This window comes from Nyctibius grandis, chromosome 8 (genome assembly GCF_013368605.1).
Source record: "Nyctibius grandis isolate bNycGra1 chromosome 8, bNycGra1.pri, whole genome shotgun sequence".
Lineage (NCBI taxonomy): Eukaryota > Metazoa > Chordata > Aves > Nyctibiiformes > Nyctibiidae > Nyctibius > Nyctibius grandis.
The window spans coordinates 36,191,651-36,210,872 of record NC_090665.1 but is presented as its reverse complement, the minus strand read 5'-3'; the positions used below and the strand labels follow the sequence as shown (position 1 = coordinate 36,210,872).

General features: G+C 41.5%; 1 protein-coding gene across 1 annotated transcript in view; it reads right to left on the bottom strand.

Moving 5' to 3' along the window:
- Positions 1-19,222, bottom strand: part of ADGRL4 (adhesion G protein-coupled receptor L4) — an 80,080-nt gene that overhangs the window by 34,913 nt on the left and 25,945 nt on the right. The window contains 1 exon segment of the mRNA XM_068406901.1: positions 1,641-1,793. Within this exon segment, the coding sequence (XP_068263002.1) occupies positions 1,641-1,793 (153 nt within the window).

Genomic DNA, 19,222 nt, shown 5'->3' with positions numbered 1-19,222 from the left:
GCAGAATCTGAAAATATTTTGGGGCCCTATAGACTTGGGTAAGATGGATACTTGGTAGCTCTGTCCTCCGATTTGTACTGGATAACTTTACAATGACAACTTTGGTGTTTGCTTCAGCTGTGTATAGTACACACTGAATACACTACTTTCAGCCACTTGTGTGCAAGTCATATCTACTACCTGTAGCAGCAGATCCATTGGGTCCAAAATATCCTATTATGGTTTCCCTGACAGATAAAGTAGAAAATTAATTGTGGATCAAAAGGTTGTCTTTAGGACTCACTGCTTGGTAAAGTAATTGGTACACTTGTTTAATGAGAAAAGGTGCCCACAGGTAGTTCTTTATTTCACTGTGAGTTTTGGAAGCTCTCAGCTCCTCCCATACGGATTTGCAAAAAGGAGAAGAAAAGTGGTAAACTAACCCCCAGTAGAGGATAAAAAAGGATCAGTCTGCCCAGTAAAGAAAAGAGGGGGAAAAAAAGAAATTAGCAAGCTAATGGTGAAAAGCTAAAATGACACAAGAACAGACAGAGAAATAACTTTGAAAACAAAACTTTTGAAGCTGAGGAAATGTCATAACGTAAAAATCAAAGCCTGGGCCAGAAACTGCGAGAATATTTACAGCTCAATGTGCTAACAGTCTCAGTCTCAGCTAATTTAAGAACGATTCATCGCAGCTGGATAAAGCAGAGCTCTTTTAGATGGATGTGAGCAATGGGCAAGAAATGTTGATTAGGTCACTTTCTGGCTTAATATGCAGCCATTCTGCTGATATTAAGAGCAGTAAGAAGAGAGGTTGTCAGCACTCACAAGCTCACAGGAGACATATCTAGAATGAGACACAGTCAGCATAAAGGTGTAAAGGGCAATAGATTTATTTCTCATTTTCCCATTCCCTGAGGACTGTTGCAACATACAGAGAAAATTACCAGGAGTTTGAAAAAAGAGAAATAGTTACAGTTCTTCCATTCAAAGGAAATCCTAAAAGATTGCATAGTTGTTCAGAAATAACATTTTTCCAGCGAACTTTTCCTCCATTGTAATCTTGAATGTATTCCATCCAACTGCTACAGAAAAAGAAACTGATGGATGGCACAGGAGGTAGGATAACTACTGATCTTGCTCATATGCTTTTGATCAGACTTGAAAAATTACTAAAAATATCCCAACCAAAGCCACCCCCCCAAAAGATATTTGGAGCATAGTAGGTCAAATGTGTAGGGAATTTTGTTGGTCCTGAGTGACCTGAATGCAGAGTACTTTGTCACTCTGCTCTGTTTTAAGAATATGACCACCTTGCTCACAGAGCAGAAAAAAATGGGGGAATAATTGGGTGGATTGGGGATTTCTGTGTTACCTTAACTCTATATTCATCATCTAAAACTGACATGTGGATTAAAAATATTGTGATCAGAGTCAAGATTGAAGTGTTACTGAAAGCAATGGCAGCTGCTGTGTTATCAGTGAGAAGTGTGGGCTTGAACTGGAATATTAAGTCTGTACCAGTCCAAATTGTAGGAATTTTATATCCAGACACTAAACTTCACAAATCTGAAAGCATTTTACTAGATTTCTAGAATTAACAGAAGCAAGTGTAAGAGTGACAATGTAAAGCTAGCTGGCAGACATTAATAACTTACCCACGCAGGAGGTTCCATCATTAGGTACAAAAGTTTGTTGACCATTGCTGGATTTGAAACCAGGCGCACACATGCAGAAATAACTTCCCACTGTGTTTGTGCAATTGGCATGCTCTCCACAAGGCTGAGTAGCATTTTCACATTCATTATCATCTGTCAAGACATAAATTATGAAGAAATATATTTGCATTTGCTGATTGAAGAAAACAGTAAAGTAAAAGCTTAATTTGGCCCCCCGTATTTTGTTTATGTAAGTTTTGAATGCTGAGCTGGCACTCTTGGTGTTTGTCTATATAGTTTTCCCATTGCCAAAGATGTAATCAGGTGTTCAGTAGCACTCTTCTGCCCTCATCCTGTGTGAGTCAACAAATGAGAAAAACAGTGTGATACCGAAGTGAACAGTTTAATTGGATATTCACTTGGAATAAAGGGTTGAGACAAGTACACATTCTGCCATGGTTATATTTGATAATGTTTTTTGCTACCCAAAACACTACCGGTAGAGAGTTACCCTGAGGATGCATCTGGGTATTTAGAATCATAGAAAACAGAGCTCAAAAGGATATCGAGAAATCACCCATTTCATTCCCTAATGCCAAAGGAGGATCAATATAGCTAAACTGACAGGTTTTTTCCTGGCCTGTTTTTGAAGACCTTCTGTGGTATTTCTCAGCAGTCCCAGATAACAAACTTACCAAATTCGTCCTACTGACTGACATAAGTCTTCAAGTATATTGTTTTTTCTTAGTTATCCCAAAGATCTTATCAAACAGATGAGCAAGATTCATGGCTTGATCTTTACCTCTTAGCAATTGCTGTGCAAGTCACCGGTTTTGTACCTGAAAAATTACATGATCTATTTTACAGGGCTAATCCCATGCTCCCAAAGGTACACGAAAAAGGAACTATATACACAAGTTTTAAGACTACTTCCTCTCTGCAGAACCTCTGCATGTGCTATCGTTGTGAGTGAGCACGGGGATCCCGCTAGCTTGATCAAAGGTCAAATGAAATAATAAACTCATGCTTTGAACTGTATAGTTGATCTTCTGCTATGACTTAATAAAACTGTTTCCTCCCCAGAATCTTCCAAGGTCTTTGTTGTCTATTAAATAATCTTCAGACTTTCAAACTTGAGAAGAATTTCAAAAGCTTCCTTATCCAAACACTCTACTTATGAAACTGAGAGTAACACTCACAATACTGATAATTCCAGCTTTCCGAATAGCCCATTTCTCCCAAAGCAGCCAAAAACTCTGAAACAAACAAATCAATGAAACTCTCCCAAATAAAATGACACCCTGAGTGGAGTTCTCTATTTTCTACATCATGAGAAAGGAAAAGAGTTAAAGGCTTCCTGAAGTCTACTGGGATTTTGTTCCTGTTCTCAAGCAAAAGGTACTCATAACATGATGAATGACAGGAAAGAATTCTAACAGGGAGAGAAATAACAATTTATTGCAGAAGAGGAACGTTTAAGAAGTGTGACAGGGAGAAGAAATATGATTTCAGAAAAGACGCCCAGGGATGAGTTTCAGAAAGATGCTTCTGCTTCCTGATGGTCAGTGTTCTCATAAGATGTTTACAGAGATACGGTATAGATAAGTAAAGTGTCATGTAAGTTACGGAAGTGGCAAGATTAAAGTACACCAAGAGCTGCAAAGCGTTGCAGGAATACATTTCTGCAATATAACTTAGTCATAACTCCTAGAATAATGTTGGAAAAGGACATTTTTCAGATTTTAAGTCTGACGTGATTTTGAATGTTACTCAATTGACTCAGAGATGCAAATATCAATTCAGAACTGCAGCTTTCCTCAGGGGAATTTGGGTCAACAGTATCAAATGGATTATGCTCATTATAACTAAATTGAATGTAATTTAATGAAGAATCCAAGTATAAAAGCACTTTGCCAACACACATCAATAATATTTATTCTACAGCTTTAGTATTCATGAGCATACAACAGAGAAGGTGAATGATTTGGATCTTACTTAAAGAATGGCAAAGTAAAACCAAATTAGATTAAGCGAAATTATGATCGGGGGGAAAAAATGTGGTGTTAATACAAGTTCAAAAGCTAAGCTTGAGATATGAAAAATCCAGTTTGGCACATGGCTCTGCTGAGACCAGGCCCCAGAACACTTTACAAGTCTTGGTAGCAAGGTTCACTTGTTCGAATATCATTTGTGTGTGTCTGTGTGTTTGACTCTTTTGCAATTCCAGTTTGCGATTCCAGTTTGCTCCCAGACCCTGGCATTTCATGACAAAAAAAGTGGACTACCCTATTTTAGCTGCCAAGTAAACTTGGCCTTGGGAAAGTATTATAGATCCTATAAAATGATACATGTTGACTTTGGAAAGCTCATGAAATAGTAGTGATGGAAGATGAGAAGTAGAAGGACACTGATCACTGCAGGACTTCACTCAAAGTAGAGGAATAACAGAGCTGACAAGAGAAAAGCTACAGGCTACATACAAGAACTTTTCTTTTGGACTTGTTTTCTAGGAGTTCAACTATAGTTCTCAAAATCCAGCACTAGTATCTTTTTCAGGTGGTCCAAAGAGTTTATAAGCAATATCAAAATGACTCATGCAGTAGTCATCAATAAATTCTTTACAATTATGCCTAATTAACTCTACTGGATTATTGGTGTTTTTCCTCAATATTTAGGAATTCTGTAAGGAGTTTAATGGTGACTATATTGCCTTAGAAGGCTTACCAATTGAGAGACCCTTTTCGATAATTTGAGAAACTTTTAGAACATCAAAGAACAGTAGCAGTAACTTACATTGCAAACACAAGAATGGATATTTTAAAGAGTTAAATTCATAAGGAGCTTTCTTTTCACTGTTTCCATGGTCTAATGTAATACTGAGCAGACCATGCTGGGGGATAACTTACTGGACCGCATCCTGCTTCCATTGAAATTAATGGCATAAAAGTCACTGACGTAAGTAGGCCCAGGGTGGTGCTCGCTATGAAAAACTACTGGGTTAATGAGAAAGGCAAGTGAGGAAGAAGTTTTCAAGAAAAATGGAGTCTCGTATACAGTTTGACTAGATGTGTTTAAATAATCTGCCTATTTTCACACAAAATATTTTAAAAGATCAACAGTGATAGCAAAAATACCTTCTAGTTCTCTGTATAAACAATTTGATCTTAAAGGTCCTTTCCAATCAAAATGATTCTATGAATTTTTTCTTCAGACAGCAGTTCAATGTGAAGCCCAGAGGCTTAATTTTCCAAATTTTACATGATTTATAATATTATTGGATTTGTGATTTAAAGGACATCAGAAAAAAAAACCCAAACCAACAGGATTTATAGATAGAAAAATGTTTTGAGGTTTCTTTTTTGTTGTTTGTGTTTTAAGAAAATTCTCTGTCTATATAGAGAGGATACTTTAAATGACAGCAAGCATATAATCCACCTGCTTTGTTGCAGCCTAATTTAATTATGTCACGTGCATTCATTGCTGGCACAGGTACCCATTGAACACTACAGTCAGTATTTCAGGAATGCACATTCCCTTAAAGCTTTTTTTCTTCTTTTCCAGTAACTGATGAAAAATTGGGAGGCTTGTAGAAACAAGATTGGCCAAATGGCAAGGTTAATTATTGTGGCTAAATAGTAATACTGAATTCAAGTCTGTTTGATACACAAGACATTTGCTGAATAGCTGAACCATCTTGAGGAATGGTTTTGTTTTTTTTTTTTCTTTTTTTTTTTTTTAGGGGGTGGGAGCAGGTTGCTAGTTGTTTTTTTATTTATTGTTGTTGTTTTGTTGGTTTTGGTTTTTTGTTTGTTTGGTTTTTACATGGCAGTTCTATGCTATTTGGATTCTCTAAAATCTTACCATTAAAAAAAAAAAAAATCACAAAATCAGGTAATTGATAGTTTCCTAGGAAGTTTGTGTTAAATAACCCAAAGATGGGTGGATACAGGAACGTGTATATATGTGCACCTGAATATTGGTAGGATGCTTATATGATACAGATGTAAAATAAAACTGATTCTCCATTTTCACCTTAAAAATGCAGCTACGACATATTTTACTGTATCTAAATATAATTATGGTTAGAGGGAATCAGCTACTATCTGAACGGAATTATTTCTCTACTAGTTTCTTGAAAATGTATAAGGATCTTCAAAAGCAAAAAAATCTGAAAAGCTGATATACCCCTTTCAAACTCAATTTGAATTAAGGATGGTAATTCTGTATTAAAACTGCACGTGTTCATTAGTATGACAACACCATTGGTTTAGGACTGAGTAGCCCCACTCAGAAGTTTGGGCATTGATAGAAGTCTTCCCCTGTCACAGAGGGCTGTTAAATCAATCCAGTGTTTGAACAATCACTCTTTTACATCAGGTAACATTGTTCACTTTTAAGTAAAATGTGTATGAATTTTGTTTTACATTGATATAATACATTTTTGTATAAAGAGCATTAAATTCCTTTAGAAATTTTAAAACATATGAAAGACAAAAAGCAAGAATGATTTGCGGATTTCAGGGCCGTGATGAAGTTGGAAGCTAGAGGAATCTTATAAGATTTTAATTAAAAAGGATAGAGGAAATTTCTTCTATCATATTCCATATACTTTCTAAAGTGCAAGTTTTACCCTGTCGTATATCCTATTTTAATAAAAAAACTGGCAGTTATAAAACGATAATCTACAATAGGAAAATGCTGAGGAAACTACAGCTACAAAATGACCTAATTTTTTATTATTGTGACAAGCATGAGAAAATACTTTGAATTATCAATTTTAGATATAAGATTTTTGTAATAGTGTTTACATGTTTTGCATGAAAAATGTCATGAGGAAAATCTTATAGCAGTGGATTTATCAAAAAAGCTTTGAAAGGTTACCATTGCACTGAGCACTTTTTGATGATATGATGACATATAATATGAAGAGTTAGTTTTGGAGTAAAACTTGTCATATCGATTCACAATCACACAGAAGGGGTTTTTTTATTTTTGTAAATTTTGAAGTAAACTGTTTCTCCCTTCACTACAATTAACAAACAAACAAGGTTGAAACCACTCAAGATAAACAGAGTGATTTCAAAATGAGATTTTTTTTTAGAAATGAAACTTTGTGTTATAGAATATATTCTGGGCTCTCTGTCATTGAAATAAATTGATATCAGTCAGGCTGATGGCCTTTATAAATTGGTAAGCGACCTGATTAGAAAACCAGCAATGTTGAACTTGGAGTTTGGTCACTGGTGATAGCTAGCTAGAGAACTCCTGTGGTGGGATGGCCCATGGCTGAAGGAGCTTGCCACCTGGGAGCCCACCACATAGAAAGCCTGCGCTGGAGTTGCACAGTCTGTGAGCTCAGCCCTTGACTGCTGTGCTCCCAGCTCCTCTGCAGAAGAGCTGGAATTCTCAAAGTCTTCAATCAAAATCTGCCAGTTAGACCTACATCTCCCAAGGCGTTCTGCGCCTTACCCTGGTGCCTTCCACGGGCAGAGCACTTGATGCTCTTGTTCCTCTGCTTCTTTGGCAGGGGCCATGGGCCAGTACCCTACCACAGGGTAATCTGTGGCCAGGGTGCTTTGTGGGGTTTGACCTGGATACCTAGCCAAGCTGGCCAGAGAGGCATGATGGTGTGATTTTTGTGAGTTTAATGAACACTTGATGTTACCAAGTGGCTCATACTGAGGCCGTTACTGTATACTACAATACATTCACATTCTATTCAGCACATTCCCCAGATGACATAAAAAGAAGCAATTAAAACATCAACAATTAATTTTGCCCCAATCCAGGCCTTTTGAAACCAAGGTTGGAGGCCTCTGGGGCATACCTGTCTGTCAAGAACAGCAGTGGTAGCACAGGGCTGGGGACCAGTATCGGACACAGTAGTCTGATAAGTGGACAGCTCTGGGTAGGAAGGAAACGCAGCCGGGGCGGCTGGGGAATACATTGATTCATTGCATCCGGCTGTTCTCTTTCGACAGCAGCCTCTGCTGCCAAAGCTGCTATGGAGCCCCTGAGGGAAACTAAAACTACCCTTCCCTAGTGTAACCCTCATGGGAGAACAGTACTTGAAGTGCCTCACTTAACCCCTCAAAAGTAAGGAAATTAAAGGCTTCCTGTAAAACAAATTCCAGTGCTACCCACCCCGCTGTGCTTAGCTTGTCTGGAGGTCTCAGAACAGTAGGTGATCTTACATACATTACTTCTGTGCTGCAGGACTGTGCGTCTACAGCCATTACAGCCTGAGTTAAGAACAGCGATACCATTAACAACCTTGCCTTCCCTTCCTTGTGATGTGTTTCCATTAATGGTAATTTAACACAATTTGTTTATGATTCTCCAAAGATTCAGCATCCAAGTTTGGTCTAAATCAGCATGAAAGAGCAGATGCTTAGAAAAACCACTTGAGACTGCAGAACTGGGCTGGAAATCTCATTTAAATATGAATTGCTTTCATAATGGGCCCGATTCATCTTTGTCCTACCCTGGGGCAGGGGACCATGCAGTTGCTGCATAGGAAATCTTGCCACTGCAAGATCTGTCTTGCTAAAATTTCATAACTCTCTACCTCCTTGCAAGACCTTTCACAATGCCTTCTCGGGATGTTTTTATAGCTTGGCAGCAGTTTTTAACTGGCTTGAACTTGGTGGCTCTGCAGCTAGCTGGACTCCTAAAAGTCTTTAATTCAGCAAACAAACATTTTCTCTCACACTCTTCACAGGCTGTGTGTATATGCAGAGATGATTTCGGATCAGCAGTTCTTTTGTGTCTGGCTGAACTAAGGGGCCTCACAACAAAAAATTCCCTCAGTCCCAGTTTAAGGAACAGGGTAGAACAGTCTATGGCCGTGGCAAAAGGCAAGTGCCCTCCTTGCCTACCTTGCCTCCACAGGTGCCTCTGAGCAATAGATATGAAGCCCTAGTGGAATACAGCTGGTCCAATGGGGATGTGGTGGAGAGGCAACCTATATCAGAGGTCCCACCACAGTCAGAAAAACCTGACAGGCGTATAGCTACCTCCTCCACAAGGAAGAAGAGAAGAGTTTTAGTGGTTGGAGACTCCTTCCTAAAGGGATCTGAGGGCCCAATATGCAGAGTTGACCCCCATCACAGGGAGGTCTGCAGCCTGCCTGGAGCCCGAATCAGGGATATCACCAGGAAACTCCCCAGCCTGGTGAAGGCCACAGACTACTACCCCCTGCTGATCTTCCAGACGGGTGGGGAAGAAGCTGCATCCCGTAGTCTGAGGGGGATGAAGAAAGACTACAAGGCCCTAGGATGGCTGGTGAAAGAGTCTGGGGCACAAGTTGTGTTCTTCTCCCTCCTTCCATTTTCAGGTGATGACGTGGGATGGAATAGTAGGATTCTCTCTATTAATGCCTGGCTACGAGACTGGTGCTACAGGCAGGGCTTTGGGTTCTTTGATAATGGCTGGTTTTATAAGACACCAGGCATGACGGTAATACATGGGAAAGGCTTATGTCGTAGGGGCAAAAGGGTTCTGGGACAGGAATTAGCAGGGCTCATTCGGAGAGCTTTAAACTAGATTCGAAGGGGGATGGGGTAGTAGCTGGGCTTGCACCACTGGGGCAACGGTCTAGTGTTGAGACAGACCAGGAGGCCTCCCATCCCCCTGGGGTGAAATCGGTGTGCTCAGCTTGCTCCCTGAAATGCCTGTACACCAATGCACAGAGCATGGGGAATAAACAGGAGGAGTTAGAAATCTGTGTTCGGTCGGGGGGCTATGATTTAGTGGCAATTACAGAGACTTGGTGGGACGCCTCGCATGACTGGAATGTGGTCATGGATGGCTATGTCTTGTTCAGGAAAGACAGGCCGCTAAGGAGAGGTGGTGGAGTTGCTCTTTATGTGAGTGAGTAGCTAGAATGTATTGAGTTCTGTCCAGGGGCAGATCAGGAGCGAGTTGAGAGTTTGTGGGTGCGAATTAAGGGGCAGGCTGGCAGGGGTGATACTGTTGTGGGTGTCTATTACAGGCCACCTGATCAGGATGAGGAGGGTGATGAGGCCTTCTACAGGCAGCTGAGAGCAGTCTCGCAATTACAGGGCCTGGTTGTCATAGGGGATTTCAACTACCCTGATATCTGCTGGGAGGCCTACTCAGCCAGCCATCCTCAGTCCAGGAGGTTCCTCCAGTGCATTGATGATAACTTTCTGATGCAAATGGTGGATGAGCCAACTAGGAGAGGAGCGTTGCTGGATCTGATCCTCACTAACAAGGAGGGTCTGGTTGAAGAGGTGAAGGTTGAGGGCAGCCTTGGTTGTAGTGACCATGAGATGGTAGAGTTCAGGATCTCATGTGGCAGGACCAGAATAGCTAGCAGAATCACAACCCTGGACTTCAGGAGGGCCAACTTTGGCCTTTTCAAGCAATTGCTAGGGGAAATCCCATGGGACAGGGTACTAGAAGGTAAGGGGGCCCAAGACAGTTGGTTAGCATTCAAGGACTGCTTCTTCCGAGCCCAAGATCAGAGCATCCCAGCAGGTAGGAAGTCAAGGAAGGGTACCAGGAGACCTGCATGGTTAAACAGGGAACTGCTGGGCAAACTCAAGTGGAAGAAGAGGGTGTACAGATCATGGAAGGAGGGGCTGGCCACTTGGGAGGAATATAAGTCTGTTGTCAGAGGATGTAGGGAGGCAACTAGGAAAGCTAAGGCCTCCTTGGAATTAAACCTTGCAAGAGAGGTCAAGGTCAACAGAAAGGGCTTCTTCAAATACATTGCAGGTAAAGCCAACACTAGAGGCAATGTAGGCCCACTGATGAATGAGGTGGGGGTCCTGGAGACAGAGGATAAAAAGAAGGCAGAGTTACTGAATGCCTTCTTTGCCTCTGTCTGTACTGCTGGAGGCTGTCCTGAGGAGCCCTGGACCCCTGAGGCCTCAGAAGAAGTCAGGATAGAGGAGGAATCTGTCTTAGTAGATGAGAGCTGGGTCAGGGACCAATTAAGCAATCTGGATGTCCATAAATCCATGGGCCCTGATGGGATGCACCCGCGGGTGCTGAGGGAGCTGGCGGAAGTCATTGCTAGGCCACTCTCCATCATCTTTGTTAAGTCGTGGGCAACGGGAGAGGTGCCTGAGGACTGGAGAAAAGCGAATGTCACTCCAGTCTTCAAAAAGGGCAAGAAGGAGGACCCGGGTAACTATAGACCAGTCAGCCTCACCTCCATCCCCGGAAAGGTGATGGAACAACTTGTTTTTGGTGCTGTCTCTAGGCACATCAAGGACAGGGGGATCATTAGGGGCACTCAGCATGGCTTCACCAAGGGGAAGTCATGCTTAACCAACTTGATAGCCTTTTATGAGGACGTAACCCGGTGGATAGATGATGGTAAAGCTGTGGATGTGGTCTATCTCGATTTCAGTAAAGCGTTTGACACAGTCTCCCACAGCATCCTCGCAGCTAAACTGAGGAAGTGTGGTCTGGATGATCGGGTAGTGAGGTGGATTGTGAACTGGCTGAAGGAAAGAAGCCAGAGAGTGATGGTCAATGGGACAGAGTCCAGTTGGAAGCCTGTATCTAGCGGAGTCCCTCAAGGGTCGGTACTGGGACCAGTTCTATTCAATATATTCATTAATGACTTGGATGAGGGAATAGAGTGCACTGTCAGCAAGTTCGCTGATGACACAAAACTGGGAGGAGTGGCTGACACACCGGAAGGCTGCGCAGCCATTCAGAGGGACCTGGACAGGCTGGAGAGTTGGGCGGGGAGAAATTTAATGAAATATAACAAGGGCAAGTGTAGAGTCCTGCATCTGGGCAAGAACAACCCCATGTACCAGTACAGGTTGGGGGCAGACCTGTTGGAGAGCAGCATAGGGGAAAGGGACCTGGGGGTCCTAGTGGACAGCAGGATGACCATGAGCCAGCAGTGTGCCCTTGTGGCCAAGAAGGCCAATGGCATCCTGGGGTGTATTAGAAGGGGTGTGGTTAGCAGGTCAAGAGAGGTTCTCCTCCCCCTCTACTCTGCCCTGGTGAGGCCGCATCTGGAATATTGTGTCCAGTCCTGGGCCTCTCAGTTCAAGAAGGACAGGGAACTGCTAGAGAGAGTCCAGCGCAGAGCCACAAAGATGATTAAGGGGGTGGAACATCTCCCTTATGAGGAGAGGCTGAGGGAGCTGGGTCTCTTTAGCTTAGAGAAGAGGAGACTGAGGGGTGACCTCATTAATGTTTATAAATATGTAAAGAGCAAGTGTCATGAGGATGAAGCCAGGCTCTTCTCAGTGACATCCGTTGACAGGACAAGGGGCAATGGGTGCAAGCTGGAACACAGGAGGTTCCACTTAAATATGAGGAAAAACTTCTTTACGGTGAGGGTGACCAAACACTGGAACAGGCTGCCCAGAGAGGTTGTGGAGTCTCCTTCTCTGGAGACATTCAAAACCCACCTGGATGCGTTCCTGTGTGATATGGTCTAGGCAATCCTGCCCCAGCAGGGGGATTGGACTAGATGATCTTTCGAGGTCCCTTCCAATCCCTAACATTCTGTGATTCTGTGTGAAGAAGGAAAGGCATGTTCCTACATATTCAAAACACACCTGGGTTGAGTTTCAGAGAATGGGCAAGGTTCGGAGAGCTTAATATATTATCTAAACTGCTTTCCTCATCTCTTGCTGGTATTTTCAGACATTACAGATTAAACATGAAAAGCTTTTATTATCGGGTAAGTGCCAGTGATGAAATTGTCATTTGTTTAGCCACGCAGAACAGTCTGCTTTTTCAACACTTTTGAAGCATCAAAAAAACAAAATCTATAATTTGTGATCACTCATATGTGAAGAATAAAGGGGGAAAATGTTTAAAAGTGCTAGTCCTTGACTGGAAACAAACCTTTTACCCATATGAGCATCTGCAAGAATCTGGGAATAAGAACAGGGTGCTCAAACTAGTGAAAGAGAGGGAAAGCGGGGAATAAATAGTTGTTCAGTGGCCCTGTCCCACCCTGTCCCCCCCAAGGAGCAGGGCTCCATGTGCACTGCATGCAGCAGCAACAGGCCTCCACCGCTCCCCGAGAGGAGACCTTAGAGCTGCACTGACCAGCAGACACTCAACAAGAAAGCTTCAGAGCTCTGCAGCTGCAAATGGGGAGATTCAGTTTGGGTGTTCAAACCCAAATTAGTTATTTATTGTCTGGCTGACACCCCTTCCCTGGCCAGATCATGAGGGGAAGACCTGTGAATACTATGAAGACTCACCCCTTCTGTTACAGGCAAAACTCAGAGCCGGTCAGGCATGCCCTGCTCATGTGGTGAGCGGGGTCTCGGGGCACCTGTCAGGGGTGCGGGTGAAGAGCGCAACCCCCATTGTAGCTCAGGCACAAGGGACCGGGAGCTGCCACTCACTCTTCGGGGAAGCAGACCGTGTCTTCCTTGCACCTGGTCATGCCAGGCTCCCCTTCTGCCTTCCTCCCAGGAATGTGGCATTAATTCACCAGCTGAGCACCTGGCCTGGTGATCTGTTAAAATGCAAAGCTAAAAAAGGAGAGATGCTGCAGCAGAGTAATGTCAGAGACAGGAAAATTAAAAAATCCAGGATGAAGATGGTCTGCTGGAGTTCTCAGACTGGCTTTGGAGGTAAGGAGCGATGACCAGATGAATTCTCTGGAAAACTGGATTATAGACACTGAATAGGAGGGGATAAAACAATAATCCCATTTTCAGTTCCAGTCACATGCAGCTCCCAGTTAGCCATACCGTGAACTCAAACATCCCAAGGCTCCCATCTGACAGGATGTGAATGAGTGAGACGTCGCCACTCAAATCTAAACATTTTGGTCCCAAGCAAGAGCTAAGGCAAAAGGAAAACAGCTTAGCAAACAGTTTGATTAAGGGGGAAGAAAAACTTCCAGGCAGCACTTTCCTAAATTTCAAAACAAAAGAAGATATTTATTCAGAAAATGCAGCCAGGAAATGCATCACCACTTTACAGCTTATATATGAAAACCACTGTAGTGCCAAACAGGGTATGAGTAAGCAAGATGTTAAAAAGAGGGTGAGAGACAACACAGCTTGAATGAGGCAGAGGAATGTTAAGCATTATCTGATTAGCTTTGTTGAACTTAAAGCATGCAGCATTTCTACAAGCATGCAGCAAAGGCTGTGATAAGAAACAATGCTGTTCTCTGTCAGGATATGGATTTATCCTTCAGTCACACAGGACTAAGTCCTGGGGTCCTGAACACCGTGTAGCAACAGCAGCACTGCGTTACCACCGTGCCAGGGAGCCTGGGCTGGAAGTGCCCAGATGCCTACAGAGGATCATCGCTGTGCTGCTCTGGGAGCCCTCCGCCGAGCACGATGGGCAGTTTCAAATATTTAATGCCAGTGACACTGTGAGGCTTGTGAGTTCGTTGCGTAGACGGCACGTGGTGGTGGACACAAATGAGAAAGTAAATGGAGCTCTGTAATGATTTATAAAGTAAATATCCAAGCACAGAGCTAGTTGTACGTTAAAGGTACTTTTAATTGGAGTTGATAGAAATCATTGACTGTCACTTTGTTTGGGGTGGTTCATACTATACATTCAGGAGCCAGAAATTAAGATCCAGTTGCTGAATTTCTCCCTAGAGCCGGCAGACAGATGTGTTTAAACTAAAGGGCAAACGCAGGTTCATCTCTAATCCTGAAGAAGGCTTTCCCCCAGCTGACCTGCTCCATCACTCCTTCTTGTGGCAGGCTCTGAAATAGCAAGACTGTTTCCGCATTTACTTCTGAGAGAGCACAGCACACTCATGTTTGGTTTAAATGTGTCAAAAGTCTGTTTCCGTAACAGAGCCTGACCTCAAACTCATTGAAGTCCAAGGAGTGGCTCCCACTAACCTACATCTCGGCAAAATCTGCCGAGAGCAGAAGTCAAGAATGAAGACCACATTGCTCTTCCTTTCCTCATCCCACACAGATCTAATTACCAATACCCAACCTCAACATCCTGGCAGGCACCCTGTGTCAAGCTTACTACTCAAGGATCACACAGAATGTAACTGAGACACATTATCAGTTTCTTGGTTCGCCTCCTTCAATAACACAGAATTAAAACAGGGTGAAGTGCAGCTGAATGTGAGTATGCTGGATTTGAACTGCCAGCAGTGTGCAGGTGTCAATGTTTTTCTCAGTGCTACGAGCAGAAGGGTTTTAGAAACTTCCCTGTTATAAAATTACATCATTCTCAATCCAGCTTTCACTTTTGTTTCTAACTTGCTTGTCTTCACTGCAACTCATCCTTTAACTGAGAAGTAAAACAGGATATGCACAATCAGAATATTTTTGCTTAAAGGAAAGCGAGCAGTACAAGGTTACTAAGCACATCCCTTACTGAAAAGAATTTGCCAGTGGATAACTATGCCCCTTGTAGAACTGAATGGGCAGCCCAAGTAGAAGTTCTGTTTCAGCAGTACAAATAGAAGGGTATTTCATTTAAAAAACCAAAACAAAACAGAAAACCACAAAGCCAAACAAAAACCAAACAACCTATAGCCAGACAATATCTGCATTGTAATTTCTTGTAGACTTCCCATTGCCTTTTCCATGTACCATAATGCTGACATAGAATTAGCACCATGAAAGTAGATTTATCAGAATGCGAGGCTGAAACCTTGATTACATTGTTTAACTCTTTCACCATTTTATATAAATAAATGCCATGATTTCTGCTGTGTACACATATTCCCCCAATACTCCAGTAGCCACTGTATAACAGCATTCAGGAAAATGAGACTAAAAGTTGTTATTCTACTCCTAATGCACCTGATTCTTGTTATTTCCAACACTCATTTCTGAAAACTGTTAGCAGAACTTTCTGAAACAAAATACATAAACTCAGTATGACACATTCTAGTATTTGTCCAAATCCAAACTTTCTTTTGCACAGGAACTTTAAACTGTTCTCTTGTAGAGGATGTAGTTCTTCAGTAGCTGCAAAGAGTTTGCACGCTATCATGCACCAGATCTTGGGATCCATCTGAACTGCATCCAACAGTTGTTAAATGCATCTAAGAAAGGCAGTATAACCATATCAGGATTACTCTGTCCATATCTAATCCATGACGACTGCTAGATGGATGTCCCCTATGGCGAGTTACACAAAGGCCATCACTCAGAGGTCTTGATCTCTGGCTTCTTCAACAATGCCCCATCTAATGGCAAGTGAAACACAAGGCTGAAAGTCAGTATGAACATGAGTTCCTACATCTCACATGACCAGACTACATTCTTGGCCCTGGGGGGATAAACTTGATCAGTTTAAAGTTACTGGTTTAGCAGCATTTTTGGAAGGGAAAAGAAAAACTGAACTCTACCAAAAAGATTTTTGCTAAATCATGATATAATATGACTTAAGAGCTTTAGTAGGAAGCCTTTATTTGGGCAACAAGGACAGATCTATATGTGGAAAGGACGATTGGGCTTATCAGTGTTAAACTAGAAGTCCCTCTTCATACTTTTGAATCTGCTACATAAACATAGGTATTACATTATGAAGTGCAGGTGCCATTGTACTACATTATCTTCAATAAATTTTGTCATTTGAAAAAAATAGTTTGCTGTAACATATCTAAAACAGTATTAAAAACATTGCTTGCTTTTAGCTTTGAGATCTGTATTATGTTCCATTTTGTATTTAAAAATCAGACTACAACAAAAGATGTGGTAAAATTGCTTTCAAAGAAGTAATAGCTCAAATAACATGGAAGGCCATAAAACAGCAACTACAAGAGAAGCTATTTTTTTTCCATTGTGGAACAGTATTCATTGATTTCTGAAACCACAGGCTAATTATGCTCTGAGTGGACAAAGTACTTTAAAGGAGTCTAGTCTGGGCAACAGAGACATTGAGTTCACTATGTACTTTTGTCAAACCCAAGTTACAGTACTCAAGACAAGAGTAGCTTGATGAAATTTGATTGCCAGTACTATTCAGGAAGTTAGATGAGGTGACCTAATGCTAGTCTATGAGATGCATGGACCTATATCGCTCTAAGTTAATGTGAAGGTTAGATTATTAGAAGACAACACCAAATTAAAAAAAAAAAATCTATTCTTTGCTAAAGTCAATACTGTTTTATTCTTGTAAAAAATTACATGTGAACTAAGCATCTCCTACAGTGGCCAACATAGCTTTCACGTGGCTTGATGACAATGTGGTTTTTATATTATCTGTGTTTGTAAGTTATCCCATTTAAATGCTCTGGAATTCAATAGCTTCACTACTGGATAATAGACTAATTTACGAAAGGAAATAATTTTAATCTATAACTGAGAAAGCCATTAATTACTGGAAAACATCCAGTCTCCAAACCTGAAGATATCAAATATGGTCTGGCAAGGAGGAGACAATTAGACTGAGGAATTCTACCCTGAGGGAAAACATGCCAGCATTACTTCAGCTAGACTAATGACTTCAACAATAACCACTGAAGTATTTCCAGCTACTGTCAATGCTGTAAGTATTTAACTCCATGGTGAAAATGTCTTAGTTACTGACAGTCATACTCTCAAAGTAACTCCAGTGGTAGATTTCTGATAACAAAACTCACTATGAAAACATATAGGGTTTGGTGTGTTTGTCCCTCCCCCTGTCTTTTTTTCTGATATGAATTAAAGCTAAGTGGAATTAGAGTTTATAGAACTCAGGAGAAGTTAGGTCTGTGGTACTGCTCAGGCTCAGTTAAAGGATTGCAGATTTTGGGGCAATAACAGTCATTTCCCCAAATAATAGCCAAATATCATTTTAGTGGAATTTGCTCACTTGAAAAGTATATAGCCCTCCTCCTTTCTAGAGCAACCTCTTCCAAAAACCAGACTGCTCTAAAGGCCAGATTTCCTCTTTCACCCCTCCCTCCTGAACCCTACAGCTTTGAAGTGATGGAGCCCGTGGTCTCCTCATGCCAAATGTACTTGATAGAAAGAAAGGTCCAGAAAGAGCTAAGGCATACAATCTGGAAAACTTTAGCTCACCATCAAATGGCAGAACGAGTTAACCCACTCAGGTCCCTTAATGAATTTTGAACGTAAGGGGAGTACATAGCATCCTAATTCAATCTAAAGTGACTTTTCCCTTGCTGACTATACCGACGACACTGCTCTTCAATAGTTATGACATACTAAGTTGAAACATTCTGTTTATTCATAATCACTGCTGTCTACATAACTTTGTCATTTTCTAGTGAGGGTGTTTATTCTTAGATACAGAGGCTAAGGACTTTATTATCCCAAAGATATGAAACATACTTAGTAGGCAAAAATATGAGTTCCATGAAAAACATGTCTACAGTTTGGACAGAAGTAATACTTACAACAGGGAATAATTTTGAAATGTGGCGCAAATCAGAACTGAAAACACTTTCAAGTTTGCGTACCATAATACAACCTGTCACATAAACTGCTATTATGTGCATTTTATACCTGGGAGTACTGACAAGTGGGAAGGTGTAGATCTGTTGTATAAATGCTGTGCATCTTTTGGCAACTGGAGATATGCCTGTATGCCACACTGGAGGGCTGCGCAGCGCTCAGAGGCAGGTCACACAGCAATCAGTGATGCTATGTTAGTGCCGCTCTCCAGCCAGGCTAATTAGCCCTTTAAACACAGTCTCTGTTAGCCTGGACATAGCACCGTGCTGCACAGCCACACTGCTTGCTATTGCTTGGCTTGATTTATCCAGTACTGCACCGTGTCGGCTCAGCAGACACTTGGAGACAAAGTCCCAATTACAAAACAGAGAGAAAGCACTGCTGCCACTGATTAGAGCGAGGGGTGTAATTTAAATACTAAGAAGGCAGAAGCAACAGAAAAGGAGGATTGTCATAAGGTACTGAATAAAGGCATGTAAAACATCAACAGATTTCCACAGACTGCCATGCTGGGGATCTGTCAGAGAGGGACGCACTGCAGAAACCTTCACAAGTATTTTTTCCTAAGTATTACTCAGCTGTAAAGTTCTCAGTTGGAAATGCTAAAAAGTTGTTTTCCAAGCAAATAAAAAAAAAAAATAAATGCAGCTTCCCTTCATTTATTGAAATAAACCTCTCAAAGTAAGTGCCTAAATCTAAGTTCAGGCAAACATAATCAAGATAAACATCCTGATTATCAAACAGACTGAACTCGCAGAAGCATTGGGTAGATTTCTACAGCATGTTAAGTATCCCTGAAAGTTGGACCATTTATTAGATACGTGGAGAAGTGCTGCAAGCTTTTTTTTGAAAGTGTTGGAGAAGAAACTGCTTTAGCAAAAAGCAACAGTAAAGACACTATTTTTAATCCAGGAAAACTATTACATCATGTATCAAATGTTTTGTTCATTAAAAAAATTCATTGCCTTTTGTCCTCTGCACCCGTCTCTCAATGTACCAGCACAGGCAGTTCTGTAGGATATCCTTAGTTTTGCTCCAAAAGTCCCAGCTCAGTCAAGATACTGAAGATCCCAGAATAGTTTGTTGGGAAAGGTTCTCTGTGCTCGGATTTGTTGCAAATTTTGTTATAGTAAGCATTAAACATTTCTTTTGTTTATTAAGTCAAATGGAGTAGGTTTACATCTCAAATCTAAATACAGACTATTCACGGAGAAAAGT